The sequence below is a fragment of the Labeo rohita genome, chromosome 13 (assembly GCF_022985175.1).
Source record: "Labeo rohita strain BAU-BD-2019 chromosome 13, IGBB_LRoh.1.0, whole genome shotgun sequence".
NCBI lineage: Eukaryota > Metazoa > Chordata > Actinopteri > Cypriniformes > Cyprinidae > Labeo > Labeo rohita.
This window is the reverse complement of record NC_066881.1, coordinates 2,450,138-2,462,962: the sequence shown is the minus strand read 5'-3', so window position 1 is coordinate 2,462,962 and position 12,825 is coordinate 2,450,138. Positions and strand designations below refer to the sequence as shown.

General features: G+C 38.4%; 2 protein-coding genes across 2 annotated transcripts; one reads left to right on the top strand and one right to left on the bottom strand.

Annotated features, from left to right (window-relative positions):
* Positions 1–86: 86 nt before the first annotated feature.
* klhl31 (kelch-like family member 31) lies at positions 87–4,524 on the bottom strand. Its single transcript, XM_051126606.1, has 3 exons — positions 4,387–4,524; positions 1,958–3,160; positions 87–1,880 (listed from the first exon to the last, which is right to left on the bottom strand). Exons 2-3 carry the CDS (start codon positions 3,130–3,132, stop codon positions 1,148–1,150), a joined length of 1,908 nt encoding a protein of 635 aa, XP_050982563.1. The 5' UTR covers positions 3,133–3,160; positions 4,387–4,524; the 3' UTR covers positions 87–1,147.
* A 696-nt stretch (positions 4,525–5,220) lies between these two features.
* Positions 5,221–12,825, top strand: eloal (elongin A, like). The gene is made up of 11 exons (XM_051125370.1): positions 5,221–5,363; positions 6,379–6,435; positions 6,554–6,666; positions 6,815–7,514; positions 7,861–7,963; positions 8,080–8,241; positions 8,328–8,425; positions 8,878–9,058; positions 11,024–11,147; positions 12,247–12,341; positions 12,706–12,825. The coding sequence occupies exons 1-11, from the start codon at positions 5,292–5,294 to the stop codon at positions 12,765–12,767; spliced, it is 1,767 nt and encodes a 588-aa protein (XP_050981327.1). The 5' UTR covers positions 5,221–5,291; the 3' UTR covers positions 12,768–12,825.

Sequence of the window (12,825 nt, the reverse complement as noted above, 5' to 3'; positions counted from 1 at the left end):
TGGACTATCATAGTGTTTTCTAACCAGAATTTTAAAAATCATGAACCATCAGAAAACAAAGCAGATTTTATATTGATCCACTAGACGGTTCAGGCCAAAACTTTTTTTTTTTTTCACAATTATTTATTCTTTCGATTTACAAAATATGCCACCACTGTAAATCCTTTTATTCAGTGTTCCTCACATCATCACCCACATCATCATAGTATCTGTTTTTGTCTTTTTCAGTGTAAACTGAGTTATAAACAGGGTCACTGCTAAAATGCTACAGGGCCAGGGACATGTGCTCCTTCTCCCTGAGGCCTAGTGATTGAGAACTAAGGAGAATGTTCTCGGTTATTCTTCCTGCCAGCAACCTTGCTTATAATTAACTTGCTTGATTTTCCAAGAGCCAGCAGCACTTTATTGGTGTATTACATGATTAAATAAACCGCCTGGCTGTATGATCACGTACCTCTGGCTTTATTAGGCAATCTATATAATCTATGCACCATTTTGTATTATCCTAAATAAATATGAACTACAAGCTTACATGTGTACAGTGCAATAAAATTGGCATCATTGGAAAATAATGATGTAATAAGTATCTGCAGCAATTTTTAAAAGATTATTCCATTGTTTGTTGATCAAAGGACAATGTCTAATATATCTGGACAGCTTGCAATGTTGCAGTTACCTCATTTTGCACATTAAGGGACTAATTGAATCATAACTGAAGAATTGGCCCCACTTGGAAAATAATTTCCCAATGAAAATGATGACTGCAAACTCTTAATTTTGCAAATATGTGTTTTTACGCGTTCCTTTTCCATAAACATAATAAACAATAAACCTACCTCCAAGACAAATCTCTCTCACTTTTCCTGTTCCCACAACCTATGAACCATCTTTGAAATGCATCTAATTTTAGTTGTTTTCAAAACACTTCAATTTTAAACATAGTGGCTTCTATAAATAATTATTCATATGTATGCATAATTGTTTTTTTTTTTTCTGTGTTGTGATTTGACATTCAACATTTCTGAGATTGCCATGAACCGACAATTAATCTTGGCATCTGTGAGAAAAGTTGACCTTAAGCAAATAGTAAGATAAAAATTGGTACATTTAGCAACTCAAATACATTTCCCCACTATTCTCTAGCTGCCTATATACTAACTGGCGCAGATGATACGGAGCTGGCCCTCGACTCTCGTGTTTTGCGTGTGGGGGTGGTGATGACGCAACATGAGATACCAACCGTCGCCTCTGGCAATTCGTCATCCTCAGTCCATTCGTTAATATCGGGGTTATACACTTGAATACATTTTTTATACTTCTTCTCAATCTCGTTCCAGCCACCAAGGAGGAAAATCTTGTTATTCAAGGTGGCAGCACCAGCTGTGCTCACTCCTGTGAGCAAGGGGGCAACGTAGCTCCACTGGCCGGAGTGAGGGTTGTAACATTCAACCGGCAAGACATCCACCCTCTCGCCACGTCCGCCCAGTTGGCTGCCGCCGAGAACGTAGGCGCGATCTCCAACGGCGACTGAACAGTGCCATCCTCTCGGGGTGCTCAGGCTGTTCTTATCCTGCCAGCTATCGGTGGATGGGTCATAAGAACATACAGAGCGAGAGTAGGCGTTGTTAATGTAACCGCCGCTAACCAAGATCTTGCCATCAATTACCGTGCTGGCATGGCAACATCTAGGGACTTCCATTGGCGCTTTCATTTGCCATTGGTTAGAGGACGGAACGTAGCACTCGACCGATGCCTGGCAGCCGTCAGAGTTACGGCCCCCTACAGCGAACAGGAGACCATTGAAGGTGTTGAGGCTGAAATGAGTGCGCTTTTGAATCATGTTCGCCAGGTGGACCCACGTGTTGAATCGGGGGTCGTATCTGATGAGGGAAATACTCGTAAGTGGTGCATCGCTTCCAAAAAAAAACCTTTGCAAAGAAAGGACATTGGACCTTACCTGATGAAATTGCTGACGGCATGTTTCGCTTGGTTCCTAGCATCATTCTGGTCCTCGCCACCAGCCACGTAAAGGAAGCCATCCAAAACAGCGACACACTGATTGAAGCTCTTCGCGGGCATCTCCGTCAGCTTGTTCCAGACGCTGTCCTCGTCTCTGTAGAGAATGTCCTTGCTGAGAGATTTTTCGGTTAGGGCAGGCCGCCCGCCCACTGTGATCAGTACTCGCTGGCCGCCGCGGACCTTGGTTCTTCTGGATTGCAGGATGTTTTGCTGGTATGGCAGCAGGTGGTAATTCATGGCGTCGACCAATAGACGGTGGCACTCGGCGTCTTGCATCATCCTGGGAACGATCTGCACATGACTGACAAGGTCCTGGGGCGAGATGGTTCCAAAGCGGATGTTGGACAGCAGATCTGGAGCATACTTCAGCCTCTTCTCATCAAAGTCTAACCACTTCATTGCGATCTGGAAAGCCGTGAGCTCAGAGGGCAGCTGAAGCGAGTCGTCCGTGAGAAATTCGCTGATCTGCTCGTAGGTGAGCTTTAGGAACTGTTCCATTTCGGAGAACTCGATGAAGTTCTCCCGCATGAACTTCTGAGCAGCCTCTTTCGTCTCTTTCAGATTGTACGTGTCGGCGATGTTGACAACGTACATACAGTTCTCCACGCTGATCTCCCGCATCAAGAAATCGCTGCACATCTTCACCAGAGAATGGATCTGCAACAGCATGGCGGCTGATATCGTGCTGCCAATGGTGTACAAAGACAAGGTCAGTTTTCCAGAATAGGCATATGTGATGACTGTAGCCAGACCAACTGGGGACAAATCATTGAGTTCAATCTTCTTAAGGGATGGGTCCTTTCTGAGCATGTTTTGGATGTACTCACTGCAGGAAGCCATCACAACCTTGTGAACGTCAAAGGATTTGGACTTGGTCGCTACAGTCAGATCACAGAGGAAGCTGTCTTGCCTCATGTGGCCGAGACCCTCCAAGAGATTCGGTGCGTAGACAGGGTCAGTGACCTCTGTCGAGATGCAACTAAAGCCATTTCCACCTTCCAGGAGAGTGTTGAGCCCGTTGATTTTGTTGGTGGGACTGTCTTCTACCATAATTGTCATCTCATTGATGTCAGCTTTGTTCTTCTTAGCGGCCTTGCTCTTTTTGGGTGCCATGACTGTAGTGATGGGTCACAGCCAAGACCTAAAAGGAATTTTGACAAAATAAGAACGCATAATGAGTTGAAGAACAAATGTTCACACATATAAGTGCGTAAAGCCAGATCTGAACAAATGCATTACTCCCAACCTGTAAACATGCAGGAGGTCACAACTTTCTATGTTTACATCTGTTTACAGCATCATTTAACCAGCCTACTAAATCCTGACAAAATATACACTTCAACATATGACTGTAATAATATATATCTATTAGCAACCATAATCTCGTATAAAGGAAGATAACAAATATTCCAGACTGAGTTTACCAAAAGTAATAGCACAAAAATACATTTTTGGAAACAACAACAAAACATTCATTGATTATATGAAAATGTATAGTGATTACAGTCCTGCTCTCAAACAATGTATGCAACATTTTAATATTGTACAAGAGATCTTTCATTTTTCATTAATTCAGCAATTTTGCTAAATATTTCACATGTTTTTAACAACAAAACAACACATTCTCTGACTGAACTGAAGTCTGTAGTGTAGTGACACACACTTCTCTCATATTTCAAAACCATGTGCAGTGTTGCTTAACTATTAGGGTCACTCTAACAAGAAGGAAATAAAAACACACATAAAACCAACTCAAAAACAAAAAAGTAATCTCAGAAGTGTAAAGCTATATGCTAATGCTCTTTAAAATACCAAAATTAACTCTTAAGAGTTGTTATCGCAGCATATCACCTCGACATTCCTCTCTTTGCATCTGTCACAAGTTATCACAACTATGGCCAAGAATAGAAAGGCAGTGTACCATTGCTCTAAGGTTCCTTTTATAGACTCTAAGTCATTTAAACCCATCTGTCCTTTCAGTACTAAAACATATTACTTTATTTGTGAGGAACTGTTGTTTTGTTAAAACTAAAAATAATACTCCTAAGGTTTATGAGTGCTGTATTTGTACCAGGTTCACACACACGTATGTATGTGTGTGTGTGTGCGTGTGTATGCATGCATGTATGAAACGTTTCCCACTAAGAATAACTACATTGTTCATATCTAAAGTATTTTTTGCTTTAAAAACCAGAACCCAATACACTGATCTGAAGAACCTAACACAATTCCCAAGATTTATATAGTCAACTCAAGAACCCCCTTCAACCAAAATGGTAATAGATAAGAAGATAGTTGTTGTTAAACTAAGGTGCTGTAATGAATCACTGTCATATTTTTGTATAAAGACAAGTATAACGCACTTACCGATGTCGAGATGAAGTAGATGGAGGAGAAGGACAGACTTGCACCTCCAAGTTGGTGTGCAGGAGAGAGAGACGTTCCGTCAGAGGTCCGAATAGACAGCTGATTAACTCCTCCTCTCCTGCTCAAACAGAAGAAGTGATTGCGCAAATAGTGCGGAGCGTTTGGTGCACCGTTATTTCACCAATAGGTCATAATTAACCCCCCATAACCCCCCTTCAACTATAGAAATCTTAAAGGGTTCCATGTATATTGATGGTTGTCAATAAATTGATGGAATGCATATAAAGAACCTTTATTTTTAAAAGTGCAAGTTTAATTTTACGCTGGCTAGCATAATACTGGACAAATAACAGAGGAGGATCAGTCTTTAAAACACTATAATATATAATGTGTGTGTGTGTGTTTTTTTTTTCATTTTTACCATTTGATATTATTATCAAAAGGTGGACCAATTTAAATACTATTAAAATGCAACATTTTAAACTGGGGTTTTGAGGGGTCAGACAGCTTAATGGATTTAGCAGCCATGACGGCTCTGTCCGTATAACTACTCCACGGCCAGGCATCTGACCAGAATCTGGCGTTTGTATAGGCTACGCACACCAACAGTTAAATGCAATCAGTAGGATATGCGTTTTGTCTTTTCAGCGTGCTGCAGATTTGATCATTGCACATTCAGTGATCAGTGTTGAAAGATGTGGTTGCTTGCGTTTGAGGATTATTTGGTATAGTACTCCTTGCGGTGGGTTTGTATTTGCCAGATAGCTTGTGTGCAATGACTCTGAAAGGACTCTAGCCCTTCCAAAAAAGTAAAATGCCTTATATCGTCTCCGCCCATATAAAGGTGACGAAAAAATATGGCGAGACTTTAGTGAGTGCAGGTCAGGCGCATGTGAGGAGGTGACATGGCCGCAGCTGATGTGAAAAAGGTTTTGCAATTAAAACATCAGCTGAAAGAATCCTGTGAAGGACACACGGTAGGATGCTGTCTATCGCTGTGCAATTATCAGCAAAAAAAAAGTTTTGTATTGTTTAACTCAAAAGTGTAAACGGGCTAAAACACAATTAACATCAATCTTAAGTCAGACGTCCAGCTGCATAAAGGTTTTTAGCAAGCACCTTATTAAACCTCTTAAAATGAGGCTTTGACTTTCTTTCCCCAGTCATCCAGACAAAATTTTATACATGCTTTTAAATAAGTAGCAGACGACACAATAAAACCACAATAGGATGCATTTAAACAATAGTCAACTGAACAATACACATTTTAAAATGTTGAACTGTGTAATCAGATGCATATGTCACCTTTTCCATGTTTGCATGTGTTTCCATGTGTTTCTTTAATGTTTTATCCCCCCCACATTGTTTAGCTGGTTAAATTTCACTGAATACAAGCCCAGTAATATAAGTGTGATAAACAAGGCCTGGTCTGACCTTTGACCATTTAAATGGATGGTATCATATTTATTAATTTATTAATTCATACTCTTTGCACAAAATGATGATGAACTGTGAATAGAAAATGTAGTATGTCAGCAGCTGTTGACAGAAAGGTGGGAGGTAATGGGGGTAGGCACTTGAGAGGGGGTCTTTCTAAAAATAACACTGCAGTTGTCTCTCATGTTGGCTGTCTGTCAATTTAGGCCATGAAGGGGCAATGTGGGAGCACTTATTTTATGTAAACTTAACATTCAACATGTTGGTGACTTTTGTAGTGTATTGTTAAAGCACTGTATTGTTTGATGCGATTGCACAGTGCAGTAACCCCTCTACTGCACATGTGCAGTGTTGTATTTTACAACCGGTGGGTGGGGGTTATTTCATTGCCCATTTATAGTACCTTAGCTGAGGTTTCCCTATACATAGAGCCTGAGCAGAGCGCTCGCTCAGCAAATTCACATTTTTAAACAGCCATGTAGAAATGGGTGGGACACTCTGGTCTATAATGATTTCTTTGGCTTAAATTATTTAATTTACCATGTTCTGTTTCAGCTGCTGAAAATCTTGAAGAAACTTGAAGTATTGGATATTACGCTTGGAATTCTCGCTGTAAGAGATTCATGTTGTTGTTGTTGTTGTTGTTGTTGTTTTTAAATTAAGTAATTTTCAGTTATTTTTAGTGAACTATTTTCCTCTCGAGCCCTGAATGTTTGTATTTTCTTTGTAGGAAACAGGAATTGGAAAAGTTGTCAACTCCTTTCGGAAGCATGATGAGGCAGGAAAGGTGGCAAAAACATTGGTTAACAGATGGAAATCGCTTGTTCCGAAAGACTCTACAAGGTATCATCTGGCCCTACAAATCTGTAATTGAAAACAAATGTATTTGTATTTCCATGTGACATACTGTACTTATAGGCTCCATTTTTTTTTATTATTATTATTATTATTATTATTATTATTTTTTTTTTTTTTTTTATTATTATTGCAGTTCGAGTGGTGGAAAGCCTGATGACTGCCTAACCCAAAATGAAGAGCTTAATAAAAAAGTTCAAGAAAGGAATAAACATGAAAACAGCCAGTTGTCAGAGGCTGCCAATTCTAGAAAGAAGCCTAAAAATGAGAATTCTAGTACTGAAAAGAAAATGTCACAGAATGCCGACATTAAATGTAAAAACAAGCCCAGTCAATCCAAAATCTACTTGAATAGTGAAAAAAAGGATGAGGCAAAAAAACATTCAGGTTTAAACGAGGGCTCATGGAGTCACGGGACAGACCATGGCAATGAAAAGACAAGCAGCGAGCACACAAAACATGAAAGCAAAAAGACTGAGAAGGTTTCTGGCATAACAAAAAAACAGGAGAATGCAAAACTTGAAAAATCTCTGAAAAGACCTGAAGCGACGCAAAAGCAGAGAGAGAAGACTGGAGATGCATGCAGGAAAAAAAAGATGGAGAAGGCCAAAGACAAATTAGTAGCAATGGAGACTGACAAAGAGGCTGAGGATAGCTGTGAAACACCTTCCATGTCCTTTGAGGCCTACCTGAGCTATGACCTTGAGCCTCCCAAACGCAAAAAAACTTTTGGTGTTGCTAAGAATCCGAAGAGGCTTAAAACTGCCCACAAAGAAAACTCTTGTGTGTCTGTTGTGAAGTCAAGCAAGGCAGTGATGGAAAACCCAATGACAACGGTACTACAAAAAAACCTGCACCGTGTTCCTTGTTTTTCTCCAGTCCTTTAAAAAATGATTGTCCCAAAATGAAAATGTAGTTCAAAGCCTGTATGATGTTCTTTAGTCTAAGAAAGAGTCTTATACTCTGCTGTAGCTTTCAGATCAAGTTAGACTGGATCAGTGTGCAAAACACCAATGGCGTTTAATGTTGTTGATATCAAACCTGACACGTGTCCTGAATGTTGTTCTATTTGATTAGAGATTTACAACTTTATAACCCACTCATGTGTCATTGACGACAAAGTCACTTAGGTATAAATGATGTGAAAGAATAACATGATTTGTATTTTTGAGTGAAATCCAGGTCCCTGAGCGGTCAGTGATGGACTTGCTAAACGTTCCATTGCCAATCAGTTTTCCCGATTGCGAGGACGTTTCTCAGTATCAGTACTTGAGTGAAAAGAAAGGTGCATCAAAGCTTTGCATCTATTCTCATGTTTGTACATAAATGCCAAACCTTGTTTTTAAAGCTTGACAATGCTATAATAGAATTTCTCTCATTCATATATTCATTCATTCCTAGCTGATAAAAAGATCGTTGATGTCTGTGAAGAGGCCCCGCTCTTCATTGGACAGAGGCTGAAGAATAAGATGCAAGTGTACTCTGGGAGTAAGATGACGTATTTGCCCACAATGATGACGCTGTACCAGCAGTGCATTCGAGCGCTGCAGAACAACATTGACTGTGTGTTACTTGACATTATGATTTTGCTCTGAATATCGTAATTGTTTGAGGTGAGCTTGGTTTTAAAGATGTTGACTGTTTTGCAGCTCTCTATGAAATTGGAGGGGTGCCGTTTGAGATTTTGGAACCAGTACTAGAGCGCTGCACGCCTGAACAGCTCCTCCGGATTGAGGAGTATAACCCAGTAAGAAGTTAACAGTAGTCTTCCTTAGTGAGAATGCTGGAAACGTCAGAGATGTGGATTTGCTCTACCAGTCAAGCGTTTGGACACCGCTTATTTTTTTATTATTGCCATTTCAACATTTTAAATAATAGTAAAGTCATCAAAACTATGAAATAATGGCACTGAAGTATGGGAATCGTCTAATGAAGAAGTCATTTAAAATGTAAAATTTGAGTATAAAATATTTAATTTTAAAGTAACCACCTTTATCTAGATTTCAGCTCTACACATTCTGAGGGTTCTTCTGCACTGTTTTTTTTTTATTTATTTATTAATTTTTTTTAAATAACATTTGTCTGTCTACAAAACAAATTGCAAGCTTTTAAACAAGTCTTAAGTTTAAAAAGGGTTTGAGAATTTTTTTTTTTTTTTTAAGTGACTTCCAAATGTACATTTTAATATTTCTGACACAGGTGTACATTGGGGTGACAGACCACCTGTGGGAGAGACACTGCCAGAAGGACTTCAGAAACGCCCAGCTGGAGGAGTATGAATCTTGGAGAGAGATGTACCTCCGCATGTCCGAGGAGAGGGAGAGAAAACTAAAGCAACTCACAAAGAGCATTGTTTCTGCTCACTCCGGGAAGCCCAAAGGTAATTGGATTTGTACTGTGCTTTGTATTTTCCCAGTACTCCTTGTTCAGCACTCGGTACTGAGTATACTCCAGTCTTCCTTGCACATGTTACAGGAATAGTTCATCCAAAAATGAACATTTCCTGAAAGCTTACTTTTGTTCCTGAATGGGAACCGATTTCTAGAAATGTAGCATTAAATCTCTGGTTCGCTAATGAATCCTTTGCAGTGATTGGTTCCCAGAGTCCAAATGACTGATAAAAACATAACAATCCACACCACTCCAATCCATCAGTTAATGTCTTGTGAAACCAAAAGCTGCATGTTTGTAAGAAACAAATCTATCATTAAGGCATTTGTAACTGTAAACCAATGCTTTTGGCCAGAATACGAGTCCATAATCCATAATAATGCTCCATCCAGTGAAAAAGTCCATCCCATCTTGACTGGAAGCAATGGTTTGAAGTTAAAAACATGCAGGTTTTCAATTCACAAAATGTTAATTGATGTACTGGTGTGTGTGTGTGGATTACTAGTGGATTATTGTGATGCACGTGTGTTGTTGTTGTTGTTGTTTTTTTTTTTTTGTTTTTTTTGTTTTTTTTCCTGTATTTTTCTGCAAAACCCACTCACTGCAAATGATCCTTTGGCGAAATAATGATAAATGCAAAATTTTTCCAAACCTGTCCCGTTGAAGTTACAAATTCATCTACTTTTTTGATGTCTTGAGGGACAGCAGATTTTCGTTTTTGGGTGAACTGTTCCATTAATTTCCCAAAGCAGTTCTGAACACTGATATCCCATAAATTATATTAAAATACAGTAGTCAATCTTTGAAATGGATAAAAAAAAAAGTTCATTAAAGTTGTCATAAGTGGGCTATTGAATGGGTGGGTCATTCTACAGAAATGTCCACTTTTGATATGGCAAGATGTCTTAAAATGTATTTCTTTTCTAATATTTAAACTTAGACCGCATTATTCGGTTTTTGACTTTTGACTTTATGAATACACATCAATGACAGCTTAATGATCTTTTTTTTTTTTTTTTTTTTTTTTTTTTTTTTATCGTGTGTGTTTATTTAAAGACCATATGTACCATTTTTGTCACTGGTGTTACCTTACTACTTTAGCAATAGTTTTATAAAATATAATTTCATAAAAATTGACATTTCCCTAGAATGACCCAGGTATTGTTTTGATTTTAGGATAACTTTGATGAAAGGTTTTGATCCACTTCAAATGTTGACTATTGTACATACTGCTCTACAATAATGTGATGCTGTCTAGTGCTAGCTTGTAGTACAGACTTGTCTGATTTGGCTTCCAACTTCAAAGTTGCTTCCTCCTACTGTAGATTGTCAGCTAAGCCAGTACTTAAGACAGACTTTGACTGACTACTAGGAGATGATTTGTAAGTGTAAGTCTTATCTTTAAGTTTCTCCGGAGCGGGAGCAGTTGTTCATTGGTGAGCTGAGCTTGAAGGCTCATAAATGCAGTTGGCCTCTGTGGTAATATGGCTCTAACCATCTGTCTGCTCAGACTATGAATAGATTTAGAGCGCAACTGTGACTTTGGGGTTAATTGCAAAATAGTGGAGTGGATGGATAATGTTGAATTCTAATGCCTTTGAACTTCCTTTTTCATCTTCATTAATCAAGAAGAGCCTCATTTGATTCTCTGCTTAATCTTCTAAATGATTTTTAGCATAGATGGGATCATAGCAGTTGTGATGTACTGTACTCAAACCTCTGAGCTGTACATGTAGTTTATGCTTTAATATGTATATATATAGAGAGAGAGAGAGAGAGAGAGAGAAAGAGCGTGTTTGTGCCATTCAAATCTAGAATGTCTGGGGTTTATTTATTTATTTCCCCCCCCCCCCCCTTCCACCACTCCAACAGTTTTAACTGTGCTCTCACACTTTACTTTGAAAATGTTTATGCCTAATGTCACACACACTTTTTGGTACTTTTTCTCTTTTAGGCAGACAGGTGAAGATGGCTTTTATTCACTCAGCTGCTAAGCCACCTAGAAATGTGAGGATCCAACAGGAGATTCACGGCACAGCCGGCCCCGTGACACTACCTCACCCAACAGACAGAGCCAGGTCAGTTCAGACCAGATTAGGCTGGAAGGGCCACAATTAACCCTTTTGGTGGGAAAAAAAACAGCTGTGTCCATTTACTTCACAGTTATAGAAACAATACAGCAACTGTGTAAATGTTATCATGCAGTCTAAGAAAAAAAAAATCTGTTGAAAATGTACTCAGGCCATCGAAGATAAGGTTTGTTTCCTCCTCAGAAAAGATTTGTAGCATTCCATGTAGCATTTCATCACTTGCTCACCAATGCATCCTCAGTAGTGAATGGGTGCCGTCAGAATGAGAGTCTAAACGGCTGATAAAAACATCACATTAATCCACAAGTAATCCACACCACTCCAGTCAATCAGTTAACCTCTTCTGAATCAAAAATGTGTTTCTAAGAAACAAATGTGTTATTATTATTATTATTATTATTATTATTATTATTATTATTATTATTTATTTATTTATTTTTGTTTTTTGTTTTAACTTTGCTACCATTTCTCCATCCATATTAATGCTCTTAATGCTTTATTTTCTCTCTCCCTTTTTTTTTTTTTTTTTTTTTTTTAACTGGAAGAAGTGTAATGGATTATGGACTGATATTTTGACCAGAAGCATCAGTTTAAAATGCCTTAATGATGGGTTTGTTTCTTATAAACACCTTTTTACTTCACAAGATGTTTATTGACTGGAGTTGTATGGATTACTTGGTTCCAACAGCACCCAGAGGATCCATCGTTAAGGAATGTAATGCAAAATTTCTTCAAAACTGTTTTGATGAAGTAAGAAGCATTTTGAATGGTCTTAGGGCTAGTATATTTTCAGCAAATTTTCATTTTTGGGTGAACTATTCCATTGTTTATAGACATTTCCCTTTAACCCTAAAACATGACAGTGTGATGCATAATTCAGTAATATAAACACCTCTCAAAAATCAGTATGGAAAATTCCTTCATATGAACAGTTCATAGAACCCTATCCTTTTTTTTAAGAGTGGAAAATAAGGGATATTTATATTATTCAGTTTCAGTGAATTGAAAATAAACTTGTTGTGTTAGTCACTGTGCAGATAAATATAATTCTATCACCTCACATAAAATCTGTCACTTCACCCCACAGCACTGGGAAACCCAGTGAGAATCGGGGAAGATCTGGCTTCAGTGAGACCTCCACTAACAACTCTGGCCAAGCTCAAGACCCCCGAAAGATTAAAAGTGAGTTTTCACATGGATTCAATTGTGCCTTTAAAGACCACACTTTATTCAGCCAATCCATATTGCAATAATTATAATATTTGTAATTGTAATAGCAGCTGAAAGCACCACAGTATTGGTATAATACCCCTGTAATGGTTAACGGTAAAGCTGTGTGATATCAGTTTTCATTTACAACTTTTCTGGATTTTCTACATTTCTGAATAGTTTTGATTTTAATTGACATTTTTATGTAATTTAAATTGTTAATTACGTTGTTTAAACCAGCAGGTTTGGAAAGAGTTGCTTCCAAATGCTCTTATTGTTTTGCTTGGTGATTTTTTTGCTTGTTCTGATGTTGAATGTTTGTCTTGTATGTTCACAGGAGTGGCACCCATGATGGCAAAGTCCCTAAAAGCCTTTAAAAAGCAGCTTAGTCGCCGATGAATGTAGAAGGTAGCACTAAAAGTATACCATCCCCTTACGGTCTAAATAGTTTGGAGTC